Source organism: Silene latifolia, unplaced genomic scaffold, assembly GCF_048544455.1.
Source record: "Silene latifolia isolate original U9 population unplaced genomic scaffold, ASM4854445v1 scaffold_20.1, whole genome shotgun sequence".
Classification (NCBI taxonomy): domain Eukaryota; kingdom Viridiplantae; phylum Streptophyta; class Magnoliopsida; order Caryophyllales; family Caryophyllaceae; genus Silene; species Silene latifolia.
The window spans coordinates 1305240-1321601 of NW_027413163.1; the positions used below are offsets into that span (position 1 = coordinate 1305240).

At 38.0% G+C, this 16362-nt stretch overlaps 1 protein-coding gene across 2 annotated transcripts; it reads right to left on the bottom strand.

Annotated features, from left to right (window-relative positions):
• Nucleotides 1-1216: 1216 nt before the first annotated feature.
• Nucleotides 1217-14089, bottom strand: LOC141638360 (lon protease homolog 2, peroxisomal-like). Of its 2 annotated transcripts, none has more exons than XM_074447756.1 (17): nucleotides 13589-14089; nucleotides 12177-12289; nucleotides 11860-11968; nucleotides 11453-11622; nucleotides 11119-11210; nucleotides 9925-10104; nucleotides 9740-9823; nucleotides 9086-9213; nucleotides 8434-8635; nucleotides 8146-8352; nucleotides 7001-7131; nucleotides 6171-6384; nucleotides 4590-4892; nucleotides 4030-4224; nucleotides 2223-2468; nucleotides 1703-1804; nucleotides 1217-1625 (listed from the first exon to the last, which is right to left on the bottom strand). In XM_074447756.1, the coding sequence occupies exons 1-17, from the start codon at nucleotides 13810-13812 to the stop codon at nucleotides 1542-1544; spliced, it is 2784 nt and encodes a 927-aa protein (XP_074303857.1). In that variant the 5' UTR covers nucleotides 13813-14089; the 3' UTR covers nucleotides 1217-1541. The 2 variants fall into 2 exon arrangements, with proteins under 2 accessions (XP_074303857.1, XP_074303856.1); XM_074447755.1 differs by having other exon boundaries at nucleotides 11860-11962; nucleotides 13589-13857.
• Nucleotides 14090-16362: the final 2273 nt, after the last annotated feature.

Below are 16362 nucleotides of genomic sequence, written 5' to 3' on the forward strand. Positions count from 1 at the left end.
ACAAGTAACAAATTACAAGGGCCAAGTCATATGTCGCTGTAATGGGATGAACATTTTACAAGAGGGCAAACTCATGTGTCCTCCAAATTTGTACTTGAAAGGATTTGACTCAAGTACATACTAATCAATTTACCTGAGTTCAAGTCGATCTAGTGTTACTCGCGTTGGTACGAGTTCCACCTCTACATAGTCCCACGGTAAGCTAACCCGCCATTTCTAAGAGGAATTAATAACATAAGGAGTTTTCAGCAACTCCCTCAATATAAACCAATCTTCCTAACAATGACTAGGTTCAAAATAATTTTCCAAACTTGTTTATCTAGCAAATCCTGTGTTTCAAATGCCTAATCCTCCGTCACCTTTAACTTGGCCCAAAAAATCCTACTGCACAAGTGAATAACCAACCTTTTCCTCCATCCCGCCCAACAGAAATGTTCGAGTTTCTTAGTCAGACTTGCCCAGTATTTGAAATGCCAATAGAAAAGTAAATACAAAGAGCGGGGATAGAAGAGATGAGAGTCATTCGAGCTGCGGGTGACAGAATACCATTCCACGACAAGATACGCTTAGACCCTTGTTCAGCTAGGGTAGGCCATTGAAAACTTCCCTTTCCAATCTTCTAAATTCTGCAGGTAACCCAACTATGAACCTAATGTCCCTGTCGGGGACATCCTTGGTTTCCAAAAACAACTTGCTACAACCCCCTCTAATTCTATTACGAGTTACGACTCACTAAAAGTGCTGATTTTTCATAATCCATATATATTCGTCATAAATATCAGCCAAACTATTCCAAACATCAATAGTTCACAGCTTGGCTAGGAATGGTTCTCCCTTTTTCTTTACAAATTACAGAAGTAATAAAAAAAAATCAAGATTCAAACTCCAAAAGTAACACCGTCATCCCTTCTAAACTCACCCCCGAACCAAGTCACATTCCAGAGAGGGCTTGCATAATTAGCAGAAAGCTGAGGCCCAGATTGATGTGGATGTCGGACATGCCTCTATAGTCTATACCATCATCACTGCCTGCCTTCCATGTGCAGGCGGAGCGCCTGAACTGAGAGTTGGGGCCATGTAGAGGGCCGAAATGGAGTATTCATCTTCTTAAAGACGAATAATTGTTTCAAATCTTCTATTTGGAGGTCACTGTGGGTGTCGCTGTCTTAGCCTGTAAATGCTCAAAAAGTTCATACCAAACAAAAGCCTTACTCTCTTAATTCAAAAGAATCTTCATCTTTTTTCCAAAAATACAGGTCAAGCTGTGTACATGTACATCCACTTTTATTACCCCGTCGTAGACAAGAACCTTTGACGTATGGGGACAGGGTTCACATTACAGAGGCAGTGTGTCTGGAGTGAACTTTAGTATATAATATTATGATATTGGTGGTGTAATATACAGGAGGATATACATTGCGTGTAATGTACCAGTGGAAGACATATATTTCTTTCAGTACATCGTGGAAAATATGAAGATAAAGATAACCGTGCAGTAAATTAACCATCTCTGTCAATGAAGCCATGCCATCGACAACGGATCATAACATGGCTTGAAGTCGCCATGGATATCCTCCCTCAAAAGCTTCGTCTAATACATCTTCCACTCTCTTGGCAAATATTATCTGTCGATTAGAAAATCCCTTGTTAAGAGAACCAGAGAATGAAGTGTAAATATAAGAGACTTTTGAAGAGAATAGACCTCAAGTGTAGAAAGAACAGGTGCTGGTACTTCGGCCAAATCCTTGACATTCCGATGAGGCAATATCACCCGCTTTATACCATATCGATGTGCTGCTAACACCTGCTCATATCAAGTAAAACTAAGCAACCATTTACAAATAACTCGGCTACCATGATGTACAAAGATAGTAGCAATTTTCAGGGTCATACCCAGTGTTTTTCCGAATTTTATGTAACCTTAGTATGTAAAATCATAATCCCTCCACTCATTTTGGGTTACTACGTTTTACGCAATCCCCCTCACAATTTTTCAAAAATGAAGCAAACCCAAATGAATGAAGTATGAGATACTCCTAAATTCAATGAATAAAACTTTAAGGTTACACTAGTTAGCCTGAGGCACTTTTAATTGATTACTCAACTATTTGGCGAGCTATCAACATACTCATCATTTACGGAGTACAAATTGAAGAATAATGAGCTAGAGCATCAATGAAAGAAACTAAATAATGAAAGGTGCGAAATAAGTAGTGGCTCACCTTATCCTTAATACCACCCACAGGAAGTACAAGACCCCTTAAGGTTATCTCTCCGGTCATTGCTGTATCTGCCCGCACTCTTTTTTGACTTAACAATGACACCAATGCTGTGACCAACGTCACTCCTGCCGATGGCCCATCTTTAGGGATAGCCCCTGCAGGAAAATGTATGTGAATATCGCGCCCCTTCATTATGTTGGCATCAGCAGCTGCTACCAATTTTAGATCACTGGCCCTTGATCTTACCTGTTCTCGTCCAAATATAACAAGGAAGAAGCAAGCTCTGTTAAGCAAAAATCCGCAAGTGAAAGTACATGCAGCTCCTTACAAGTTACAACCCTAAAAAAAAAAAAAAAAAAAAAAAAACTCATCCAAACTCGTAAAGAAAAACCCGAAGAACACTCAAACCCAAGTTGACCACATCCAAAACATGGCCAAGAATAACCCGCTTTGAAAAAAACCTTGATAATCATCAACCCCAAAACCACAAGATTTACCTGACCGACAATCACTGACCTCGAAAGTGAGCTGAACAAAAAAAGACCCAAAGCTGTAATGTCCAGACCCGCTCAACCGCACCCCCAACATGGCAATATAAGATAAGTGGGTTTTAGATTAGTGAGAAGACAACTTGAATAGATTTACAACTTCACTGCACCTACGACCACCACCACCACCAGAGCCACCCCACTATCATAACATCTGAACCAACAAAACCATCACGATACTAGGAATAAAAAAAGGGCAGCCCGGTGCACGATGGCGTCCCCGCTAGGCGAGGGTCCGGGGAAGGGTCCCACCACAAGGGTGTAATTGGGGCAAGCCTTCCCTTGCCATTTTGGCAAGAGGCCGCTCCAAGGACTTGAACCCGTGACCTCACGGTCACAAAGCAACACCTTAACCGGTGACCTCACGGTCACAAAGCAACACCTTAACCGGTGCGCCAAAGCTCCCCTTCATCACGATACTAGGAATACATCAATAAATCTCCTATGATTTATTTTCGTGAAAAAATAATTTGGGGGGAGTCGATTGGAGAAATAGTGGTCCACATTATCAAAATAATGGGATTGAGAGAAGATCGCAAAGGGAGGAGGAAGGGGATTTGGAGAGAGGATGTGACGGAGTCAAGAACAGGAGGGACGGTGTCGGGGATGGTTGGAGAGAGAAAAAACAACAGCGCCGCGCGAGAGAGGATTCAAAGGGTTGGACAAGGAGCAGGTGGAGTCAGCGGTTTCTAGAGGTGGTTCATAGTGTGGCGGTGCTCAACGCCAGTGGGTTCATGGTCAACAATGGTGTGGTCGTTTGGCTTGCTGGAACAGGAGGAGATGCCTTAGGGGTGGATGGCCGATGGCGGTTGACTACTTAATGGTGTAATTAGTGTATGGTTAATGATTAATCGATTAAGTTAAGTGAGATTTGGGTTAGGTTATTAATGAAATATTTTGTTATTAAATGGATATTATCAGGATAACTTAATAATTTGATGGCATAAAACTTACTAGAAAGGGAAAGAAAGAGAAGTGAGAAGAAAAAAGAAAAACTTCTTAAAAAGGAATATATGAAGCAATTAGGAGGAAGGGGGGAATACTTGTTAAAAATGACAGGAATTACAACTCTTATCGTGAAGCAACCTGACTTGCGACTTGGAGATTAAAAGTTAAAACTCCCGGCACAGAAGTTAGGAGGGATCCCTCTAAGGGCGTGGCCGCGTAGGACTGGTTGGTCCATATGGTTTAGCAAATGCGGCACATCCTTCAAAAGACGCTAAATGAACATGATCTAATGATAAAGAAAAACAAATTACCCAGGTAAGAGCAATTTGTGCTGATTCCTTGATAACACTGCCAAGTTGTCCAGTGAGGCGTAAGGTGCCTTTCCCACCCATGGTAGTGGCTTCAACATACTGAACCTCCCCACCATGAACCGTCCACACCAGCCCAACAGAGACCCCAGGATTTGCAACCCTTTCTGCAGTTTCTCTATCATCATACCTTGGTGGCTGCGATCACAAAATTCATTTTGAGAGACTAAAAAATAAATGGCTAGCTATATGCGATAAATGAGGAACTCTATAAGAGATAAATGCTAGTACACATAAAAAATGAGGCACCCACTGTATCATTCCTAGTCTGGCAAAAGTTGAGAAATAAATTGGCAAAAGTTAAGAAATCACACATTCAGAGAATAATCAATGTGGATACCCGTAGAGACTCAGAGCTAGTGGATGATAGGTCAAAGGTACGAATCCCCCTTCCCATTTATTGTATTGGCCTTGCGCCTCACTTCACACAGACAAAAATAGTATCGCCAACATGGAGAAACAAGGGGAAGGATTAGACGGAGAAAGAGTATGAAAAAACTCACACCGAGGACATTTTCAAGCAGAGTCTCATCCACGATCAGAGGAGATGTAAGTCGTAAAGCATTTGAAAAATCTTGATTATTGACGCCCATGGTAATCACCTCCATTTCTACTTCTTCTCCGTCAGCAAGTCTGCTTTCCAGAATAGGTGAAGATAGCTGATGGATATCTTTACTAACTGATGTAGCATTATCTTGCTCCGCAACTTTTACAGCTGCTGCACGGGCCAATGCAGACAGATTTCGCTCTAAATCCCGAACACCAGCTTCTCTAGTATATCCGTGAATCACAAGTTTCACCATATCCTGACAGTATAGAGAACAATAAGAGTTTGAAGAATGATAAGTTGCATCCTTGAATACAGGGCCTGACACTTGGTAGAGATTGCCTTTTCACAACAAAAAATACCAGTGTTTGAGGAGGTGGTGGTGGTGAGTAGCGGATCATATCATTAGCTTAAATGCTGATGGAAAGTATAGTTGGCAAGCTGGTTTAGGTACAATATATAATATAACGTGTGGGAGCAGTGGGAGGTCTTTGCTTCAAATAGAAAGCGCATGGAAATTGGAAAATGCAAAATAATTGAAGAACATATCAATTAGAAAGCTTAATGAACAGATTATTCACAAGGGAACACATTCAATGTTTTCTTCTTCTAACCTCACTCCCTTCACTATTCATCGAAGTGGTCTTCCTATAGACATGTATAGTCACTGACAACTACGGAAGAACGTCCTTATATACGAAATAAGAACATTCCTACTTCTCTATACCAACTGAAAAAATGATTAAAATAACGAGCATACAGGTAAGCTCATCTAAAGAGTGACTTGACAACTCCATAATGCTTTGGCTTTAAAGCATCATATTGCATGTTAATGGATAGCAAAAACATCTATTACATATCAAAGATACTGCCAAGAACAAGTAGTAAACAGCAAGTGACAAGTATCACTACAGTGACAACAGTTGAATTTCCTGATATGAACTTCTAGTACACATTGAGTACCAAGAAATTTATGATGCATACTTTGCAAGGAGTAGATGAGGGCAAAAAAGAAAAATCTCGAACGATTCATGAGAATAGTTAGATCATTAGAATGCCTAGGGGCAAGCATTTGACCACTAAGGAGGTAGTCTGAGTCTCTGAGAACAGAAGTTAGAAATATATATAAAATATTTTCAAAGAGAGGAAGGTATTAAAAATTCAAAAATCGAGGATGACTGGGGAAAAAACACAGATGATAATTACATTTGGATAATTTGAGAAGAACAAAAAGAAACAAGCATCAGTAAAGCAAGAGAAGATCGATGGAGGACAGAAAGAAGCAATAAAAGAATAATAACACCCCTCCCCTTGTTCTAACTGTAATTATTCCTAGACTTGCCTTAAAAAATTAGATCTGAACATTTCTTATGAAGCCATAGAATTTTTGTTGAGGTTGACTTTGTCAATCTCCTTTGTTGTGTTTATAAAGGTCAAGGATGGGATAATGCCCATAAGCGAAAAGGAGAGATGAACACATGTGCGCCCACCCACGTGCCCTCCCACAAGCTGTGCAAAGATTTGGAAAAGTGAATACCTCTGGAATCTGAAGGAAGGCAGAACTCAAACCATGTTGGTCTAGGACTCTTGGTAAAAGATGTTGCATAGCAATGTTGAGCTTCTCTTCAGGTGTATATCCAGGCAGTTCTATGACTTCCATCCTATCCCGGAGGGGTGGAGGGATAGGCTGCATTTTATTTGCAGTTGCCACAAAGATAACATTTGAAAGATCATATGGAACATTTAAATAACTGAATGGTTGCGGTTAAGAAATAACATTAGGTTACTATTAACGACTATCTTATAACATGGTACAAAATGAAGTGTGCACATGGCAAATTCTTCATTAGGGATAAGTATTTTTTAGACCATGTATATGGATGCTAAATAGTTAACACGCTCTTCATTAGGGATAAGCATTTTATTTGGCCCTTATTGAGGGAAGAACAACCGATGAGAAATTCTAAGAAATAAATCTTAAAAAGGAGTATGGAGGAACAAAAATTATATGTGGAACCTTAGACATTTATATAAACCAAAGAAGGTTAAAATCTGAGTGTCGACCAGCTAAAAATGGAAGGCAGCAACACCGGCAAGTAGGAAACAGAGACAGCCAGTTTATCCTACTCTTCTATCCAACTACCTAGTCAAAGGCGAAATCTGCGCCACAATCATTCCTTCATACTTCACTCGCCAATTCTAATTTCACCCTAAAGAGGATTAGTCGCATAAGGATTTTTTCAAAAGATGCTGTGTAGTAACATATAAAAACCATAAGAAAGTTTCTTCTCAAAGGTTAGAACCATAGACTGGAAGTAATAAGCATCTGTTTTCAAGAAACAAAAGAATATATCACAAAAAGGATACTGGTCATTGAAAGTTCGGTTCTGTTCAGGATCCAGAACCTCTAGTAAAGCTGCAGCAGGATCCCCGCGGACATCGGAGCCTGTTTTGTCTATCTCATCCAATAGCATAACAGGGTTGGAGACACCCACTCTCTGGAAACCGACAAAAAACATAATGAGGACAACAAAGAAAGTAATAAACAGCAATACCACATAGTCAACCATAACCTGAAGTCCTGAAAAAAGAAAAGTAGCAAAGGCCATACAATAACCATAGTGCTTCAAAGGCTCAGGGGTTGGACACATGCAGCCTTTGCCCGTGTTAATAGCACAAAAAGACTGTCTTGGATGACCATACAGAAAACTACTTTGAGGATTGCATAACTGCAACTAATTTTGTGAGCCTTTTTTTTCCATTGTCATCCAGAAGCAAAGGGTAGTAACACTCCAGAAGAAATGGAAACTAACAAAGGCAATACAACAAAAGGAAAATCATCACAAAATTCAGCTAACACCCGCAGATGACAGTGACAAACATATAAAAGTAACCTTGTTACAGTATAACGCTAAATGTTTAAGACGAGGAAGAGATTTTGGTCAAAAATATAGCTTAATGGATTATGCAATATTCAGATTGGGGCAAATCAACAACCACCACCACAACATCAACAACAACATCAGAGCCTTAATCCCAAAATGATTTGGGGTCGGCTGACATGAATAATATAGCTCGTTCAATAATACGAAAAAAGAAGACTGTCGAAGTAAAAGAATACTATGACTATTCAAGACTCTAGTGGGATAAACTGAAAGGGGCTAGCTAATCTGATAAAATCTCGAGCAATGGAGCAGATTGTTTGGGGAAGGGAGGGGATACAGAACACGTATTTTATTGGTACTCATTAGAGGTATACATTCACAAGGATATGAAAGCTCTTAGGGAGCACATGCATGAGTTGTTTAGTAGGGTAAGAGATCATAACTAGCATAGCACAATCTCTTTGAACCCATCCAGCACGAGAGGGAAGGATTGTTATTGTAGACAATTTGGATGGTAAAATATAATCAGGTCATCACTTTGTCAATGATAGTATAATGAGAATAAGAGAAACCCAGAAGACGTCTTAGTGATAACATGGAAAAAACATAGTTGTAGTTAAGATTTACCTTTATGCCATCAATAAGGCGACCTGGCATGCTTCCAATGTAAGTCCGCCTGTGGCCCCTGATATCAGCTTCATCCTTCACACCACCAAGAGATATACGTACAAACTTTCGACCCAAAGCAGTAGCAATCGAAGTGGCTAAAGACGTTTTGCCAACACCAGGTGGCCCAACAAAGCACAAAACTGGTCCTCTTGCATCTGGTTTCAGCTGCAGTGAGCTCAAACAAGGTGAGTATACAATTCTCAGTAACAAACCAAAAAAAGCCTGACTGAATATGAAATCATCTACCTTACGAACAGCTAAATATTCAATAATGCGCTGTTTGACCTTGACCAGTCCATAATGGTCAAGGTCAAGACGCTCTTTAGCAGCTCTAAGATCTAGTTTATGCTCTTCAGTAGCTTTCTTCCAGGGAAGATCAGCAAGAAGTTCTAAGTAAACGCGTGAACTATGATATCCAGGTTGCTGAGGCTGCATTTTCTTCAATCTCCTGTAAAGTTTGAATTAAAAAATCCAAAATTTAGTGCACTCATCGATAAGATTCATAAGATTCAAGTCATTCAATTATGATTCTTTTGTTTCTAGGATTAACAAAGCCTATTGTATAATCATTGGCGGATGTATGATCATAAGATTCATAAGTCATAACCATGGGGTCCAGGGACATCGGGAAACTAAATTTTTGAGCATTATACTCAATTATTGTTTCACAAAAAATTTAAATAAGTATCTTTGAATGCAAGTAGCTTTGAATTCTCAACAGAATCCCAGAAACAACATACCCTGCGTCCACCATCATGTAATATCCTCGACAATTGACATATTTACAAAGTTAAGAATGTTAAATTGCTTTAGCTAATGAGGAAACAATTTCTAAGAATGTAGACAAAGAAAGAAAAATCAAAGAGCATTTTTCTAACGAGTACATAAAAAAACTAACCGCAACTCCCTTTGCGCATGCTTCCAAATATCTGAAGGCATTCCTGCATTTTGCATTTTTCTTTCAAGAGCAGCAATATCATCCTCATCATCATCATTATCACCAAGTTCCTCTTTTATAGCTCTCATCTAAGTAAGATGAAATACAAACACATAAAAAATGAACTTCAAAAAATAGCCAGAAAGCGAAAGTTGAAATCAATTTAAAATTACACAAAGATGATTGGCTATGAAACATTCACAAGCCAAACCCAGAGTGAGGAATGAACAATAATAAAGATCTCATTCTGAACTAAAACAAGGTCTAGTATAAGTGAGTACGCTTACTAATATAACACAAAAGTGGATGTCGAAAGATTCTAGAAATACAAGCAACAGTTGTCAGACGTACCATGTACTTAAATCTGTCTGATCAAGATTATATTTTTCCATTTACTCAAAGCACAATGTTGTCATCCATATGTCAAAGTCGTCTTATTGATTTCAAGTAATTAAAATGTATCAAGATAAATATCATTCAAAAAAAAAAAAAAAAGATAAATCAACCTGTTGCAAAGTAAAACAGGGGAGAACCAATTAGAAAGAGTGTTTCCCATTTCCTAATGCATAAAGAACTAAACGGCATGTCCAGTAGAAACATTTACTCCGTACAAACCTGCTGCCTTAGAAGGAATTCTCTCTGTGATTTTGACAATTGTCCTTCAACCTTTTGTGTGATCTTTTCAGCTACATGAATAGTCTAGCGAGGCAAATCCATTAAAGCAAAGGGGCATTAGCACAAAACTAAAATGAGAGATCATTATTCGACGGATTGAAAATGCAAATCATCTTAGAAAGTACCTGCAGATGCCTTTCAACCAACTCAGTTGCTTTTGAAAGCCTAACCTTAAGATCAACAGAATCCAACATAGCTAGCTGCTCTTCAAAACTTATTTCAAAGCTTGCAACAAATATGTCAGCCAATTTATGAATGGGGACAGTCTCCAAAAGAACTTTTGTCCTCCCAGCCGCTTTTTGTTTCTGGTAAACATAAAGAGTAAGTGAATATCAACTAACAAAAAGAACAATTTACCAACAAAGACAGCAGAGACCTCACAAACATCTACTTGTTTCAAAAGCCTAGCATCCCACAGAAATCATTGCTCACAATTACCTTATTTGCTATCTAAAAAATTTAAGAGGATATATTTACTTCCGTACAGAAAACTTAATAAGAAAATGCATCCAAGAATGAGAAAGTTTGAAAACTTAAGAAGCAACTACACTCAGTCATTTGGTTCCTCTTTGCTTCTATTTGAGAGAGAGAGAAAAAGCTTGCAGTTATACACAGTATAACGGTGTAATAGACAGGCCAATCAACATGCTAAACCATGAAATAGATATTGATTCTCATATTACTCTATATGAGGTTTCCTTTTATCACTCTCTCCTTTCCACATCTTTAAGAGGGTTGTTTGGTTCGAAGTATTGGAATGGTATGGAATGGATTGTGATACCATAGTGGTATGAAGTTAGAACCCCATACTTGCTCATAAGTGTTTGGTTCGACCCTGGAATGGATATAGAGGTAGTAATAAGAAGGAATGGAGTTAAAAACTTGAGTAGACACATGGGTATGGGATTCCAAGTGGTTGGAATGGAGTTAGAATCCATTGGATATCTAACTCCATTCCAAAAACCTCCAACCAAACACTAGAATGGATTGAATCCATTCCAAAAGCTCCAACCAAACACCCCCTTAAATGATTGAGCACGAATATAAAAGGATAAGAGATGTTTCTTACAAGAATGAAAAAAAAATGTAGTCGATCTCCTGGGAAAAAATTAATAGGACAGAGCCCTGTTATAAACTAAGTGACCTCATATATGTTTCATACTTCAATGAAGAGATTTTTACCCCAATTCAAGAGCTTTCATTTGTTTACAATGTGATTGCCTAAAACTTCTGACGGGCAAGTTCTTCACACGGGGGGATTATGTTTTAGAATTTCGGCCTAGATGACACAAGGCATTTACGGAAGATCAAACCTTTACCTGCTCAAGGACAGAGATAAGTTCCATGGCAGTAATCTTGAACTGGCGAGCTAATGCAACAAAATCGGGCTCCTGTTCTGCTTGTTCCATAACTGAAAATACATGGAAAAGTCATAGTTCTTTAGGGTGTAAAACCAGTATGTCCACATCCATATAAGTTATACTAATATACTAGCATTTATGAAGAGAGAGAACTTGTAAAACTAAACAGCACAAAAAGTCAATACCAGAAAATTGATTAAGACCTGTTTGCGACCGCACAATTGTTCAAGTACTCTATGTTGGGCATAATGTTAATCCAAAATCAAAATTGTTTTACATTCAGATCTCTTACCTGATTTAGTGATGTCAAGTGAAGAAATTTTTGCAGTATAATAAGTTCCTCTAGTATTTAGTTCCAGCACACTGAATCTGCACAAGCCTTCAAGTACCACAGTATATGTAACCCTGCCACTTGGTTTTTCCACTCCTCTTGAGAGATGTAGTGCTCGAGCAGCCACTCCCCTACATTGTCATTCACTTTTATTCATTATCTCGTGGTTATTTTATATCTTAAAAAGCTTTTCATAAACAAATGAGAGAGTATCATGTGGTTCACAAGATCACAAGTGGGGGTGTTCGCCTGGAAGTTTCAAAATAAACCCATAAAGCCATAATGAAATTTGCATCAATAAAGCACCGGCCTACTACTACTTCACAATTGAAGAGGAGAAAAGCATAAAAACCCAAATTACAAAATACCTGTTGTGCCAATGAACAGTCTCCTGCTGACTCTTTCCACTTGCCTTGGGAGAGCCTGAGAAAGCTGGCTGATTTTTCGGATTATGTTCGCTAGAATCAGTTCCTGCACCTTTACAATGAATATTTTTAACGTTACATACGAATATTTAGAGGGAATGCCATAAAACATAAATAGTAGTAAAATACACAACTTTAAAATTACACACAAATCACAACAAGAGCTGAATATGTCATTCAAACAACCTTGGGAAATATTCATATAACATCTCCAAAAATACGGACAAATTATAAGGACTATGACAAACAGAAGCATGAACCTGGATATAACACAGGCCCAGCAGATTCAGAATCCACAGCATCACGTACAGGAACTATGCCAATTAAACCCTTCTCTTCCCTTTGCCATAATTCTTGCTCCACAAGCTTAACACTGTAGGAAGAAACAAAGACAGAAAAAAACAACATGCAAGTTTTTCTAGTTTAGCCACGTCTAAAGAAAGATGCTCTACTATGAGGTCCCTCGATTCCAATTTATCTGCCAAAGCTTTGACTGCCAATTTACAATACCAATGACAAATGTATTCTCTTAAACTGTTGATCCAATATTGCAACGTCTTTTAGAACACCAATTTAAATTGTAGACCAAGGTTAACGGCTTTGTTTCTATGCGCTAAAGTAGTTAAATGAAGGGCAATTTGGACCGAAACAAGTATCTTGCATAGATTTGCCATTTGCATAGCAAAACAAGCACAATATTACTACTACAAGATTACGAGGCAAACAATCCGAGAGATCCATTCTTCTCTTAGGACTACTTGTTCGTCTAGTTTTATAGCAAATCACTTTTATTATCTAATTCATCAGCTCTAACTCATACAAGCATCAACGGAAGCTTAATGGAACCACCCAAACTACTCAAGGATGAAAGGCCCCCTCAAACCCAAATTTCTGTCAGAATTGTTTAAATGGAACCTTAAAGGCAGTGCAACGAACCTTCCCTTTGGATTCAACTCCCCGACCCTTATGCCTTAACAACTAAGCTAGCCCTACTGTGCACAACCTAAACATTACTCCCTCAATTCCAATTATATTGTTCCCACTTGACTTTTCTAGTAAGCAAAATGACAACTTTTACCGATATTTTCTCACAGTATACAGTAGCAACATCTCTTAAAACAACAAAATAGTTGATTTGAAGTTCTGATAAATCAAAAGCGACAAACTTAACATCGTATCCCCCATATATTTCGAAAATTGTCATTAAAAATTGAAGTTGAGCTAGTGTACTTCCTTCCAGTAAGCATAATTTGCATGCAATAACAATTTTGCATAAACCAATTAGTACAGTATAATTCAGAAATGATGCTAATTATTGAGCAACTAGAGCGAGACATACAACATTAAACCCCCAACTGACGATACAACATTACAACTAACATAATCATCATATTAACATAATAATAAAATCTCAAAAAAATTACTAGAATTAACATAATAAACTGAATCGGTAACCCATCAAATCAACTTAATCAATGATCATCCATAGAAATTGCCAAATTGGGGTACCTTAGTTATTATGTCGGGAGGGGTCCGGCCATAAAGTCCATACATATATTTTTATTTCAAGATCCGCCACTAGTATTTCAATCGACCCGTGAATTAACAACAAAACATGATAAATAAGGAATTCAAAAAAAAAAAAAAAAAAAAAAGAATGGAACCAACGAACCTGGTAAGAGAAGTGCAGCGAATACGAATAATAGCACCAGGTAATAATACTTTATTTTTGAAGGCTAATATACCCAGTCTATTTGGTAGCTCCATTGCCTCCGCCATTTTTATTCTGTTTGTTTGTTTATTTGTTTGGTTTGTAAGAGAGATACAGAGGATTATTATATTATATAGTGAAGGAAGAAGAGTAATTAAATTAAATGCCCCATCGGTCACAATCATTTGTTTGACAAAGGAGAGAAAATTACATTTCACTTGTCTATTTTATAGGTCCATTTATTTACTTGCGTAAAACTTATCAAAATGAAAATAAATAACAATTGTGTTATACATTACACGGAAATAAATAGTAATTGACTGGACAGAGGGTCATGACGAGGGAGTGAGTATGTATAGTTGAGGGGATTAAGTTAATGATGTAATTAGAGTGACATCATCATGTTTACGGATGATTACCTCGCAGTAATTGATAGTTTAGAAGGAGCATTGGTTTTTTCTTGGTGATGGATTAATGATGGATGGTGATGTAGTTAGTAATGATTAGGGATTAGATAGGAGTGGAATTATCGTACGTTCATCGAGTCGTACGTGGTTACCTTGTTCACACCACGTTTTGTTTATCAACCACTTCCCTCGGTCTTCAAAACAACACTTGTAGCACGAACACTCCTCCTAACCAGTCGTCTCATATTCAATACCGTATTAGATATCGACACTCGTGTTTGGGTGAGAAATGAGAATTAATTATAATTAAGGCGAAATTTTACCTTCATTTATTTAAATACTAATTTGACACTTGTGCGTTATAACGAGGTAATTAACTTAGTTATATCCATTTTTTTACAAATCTGTCCATTTTCACTTCGTCCACATTTAGTTCCATTGTCAAAAGGCACAACCAAACTCAACAATGCAAATTAGACACAAACCATTGTCTATTGAAAACTAAAATAGAGTTTACACACGTTAGCACAAGGGGTTTAAATACTAAGTTTTCCAACTAAAATGGCAATTACATTAACCGTCTAGAGTGTCAATTGCATTAACCGTCTAACCTATTACATTAAGTTCCTCAAATCTTCTTCTTTTCCTTCCCTCGAAGGCGAGTCCAAAACCCCTTCTCCTTTGAAGGCTCCGGAGTACCTTGTTCATTGATGGGTGACATGGAAGCATTAGAGTGTCTAGTTCGCCGAGTGTACTGAACCAAAGGTACATTGTCTTCCACATCCACCGAGTCGAGCGACTCATGAATCCTAGGTGAACTTTCTTCCCTTGGTTCTTGGGTTGGTTGAAAAAGATGAGAATAGCCTACATGTTGAAGAGGTTGAGAGGAGTAATCCCGGATGTGTGGAACCATGGAGCGGAAATGAGGGGGCACCTCAAGAGGCATTTGTTGAAGCTCCTTATCACATATCATATGGACATTGGCAAAACCATGAGCCTAAAACAAAATAGATAGTATCACAAATCACATTTTATGAAATATTAGTTAAGTATTAATAGACAAGTATATTAAGTATACTTACAAGATATTGTGTGGTTCCAAATGGTGCTTGATAAGTAACTTGTTGGGAGAAAGGGTTAATGAATAGAATAGTGTGATCCCGGTACCAAACCATGTAAGGGTCGTAGTAACTCATTTCATTATCACCCTCTACACCACGGAACCTAGAATCAGCCCTCATAACCCACATTTAGACCTGTCAAAACTCGACCCGACCCGAAAATCCGACCCGCCCGACCCGTTTTTTAGGGTTACAGACTCGGTTTTTTTTACCCGCGACCCGTTTGATCCGAACCCGAAATGACCCGTTATTTTAGGGTCGAGACCCGACCCGAACAGGTCGACCCGTTGGGTCAAAGGTAAATCAAGAATTTTACTAAAATATTTATATTTATATACTTTGAAAAAATAGTTAAAAAAATATTTTTTTTATTACTTAAAATTACAAAAACAACTAAAAAGTTAATTTTATATAACTTTTATAATAATTAATAATAAAATAATTATTAAAAAAACTTTATTTTAATAATTATATCAATATAATTAATGTAAACATTGAATATGATTAAAATATTAATTTTAAATATGTTTTACATTTTAAAAAAAATATTTTTTTAATTAAAAAAATCGTTTAAAAAAGACGTTAGAAATTATTTCTTGACCCGTATTCTGACCCTAACCCGACTCGTGACCCATATAACCCGACCCGTATTCAACCCAATCCGTATTATAACCCGACCCGTATGACCTGACCCGGGACCCGACCCGTTTGACAGGTCTACCCACATTGATATGTAAGGTTGATGTTTTTCTATCCAATTCCGTGAAGGGGCACCTCTTTTGTCAACTTTGTGCAACTTAGGTTCTGTATCAGAAGCTAAAGGGATATCTTGTTCCCACCCAAATTGACGAGCTACTCTATTAGGAAAATGACACTCAACAATGTTAAAACAAATCATAGGTGTCATCACTGCCTAATCATCTGATTCATCATGACAAAACTCGGGTAGAAAAGATAAAATTTGTTGGGTGTAAGGTTGCCATATAAATTGATCACGTCGCATTGTATCGAAAGCATCCCTATACCCAAGCAGTGTGGTAATGCCTTCCGGTCTTACGATTCACACTTAAACACCTACGACCCAATGAGTCAATCCTTAGTTGATGTTGAGAACCTAATGGGTTAGGTCCATGATGAGTAGTATTAACGGGGCCTGTGAGTGTAGGTCGACCAATTGTAATTCGCTCCCATGCCCACAATTGCAATA

Bases quoted from the DNA above. Each gene is read 5' to 3' on its own strand.
- LOC141638360 (XM_074447756.1), bottom strand. From the start codon at position 13,812: ATGATTGTGACCGATGGGGCATTTAATTTAATTACTCTTCTTCCTTCA. The intron at 11,969-12,176 runs GTTCATGCTTCT...TTCATTGTAAAG, and splicing joins TGGGCCTGTGTTATATCCAG to GTGCAGGAACTGATTCTAGC. The intron at 1,626-1,702 runs GTCTATTCTCTT...TCTAATCGACAG, and splicing joins CTGTTCTTTCTACACTTGAG to ATAATATTTGCCAAGAGAGT.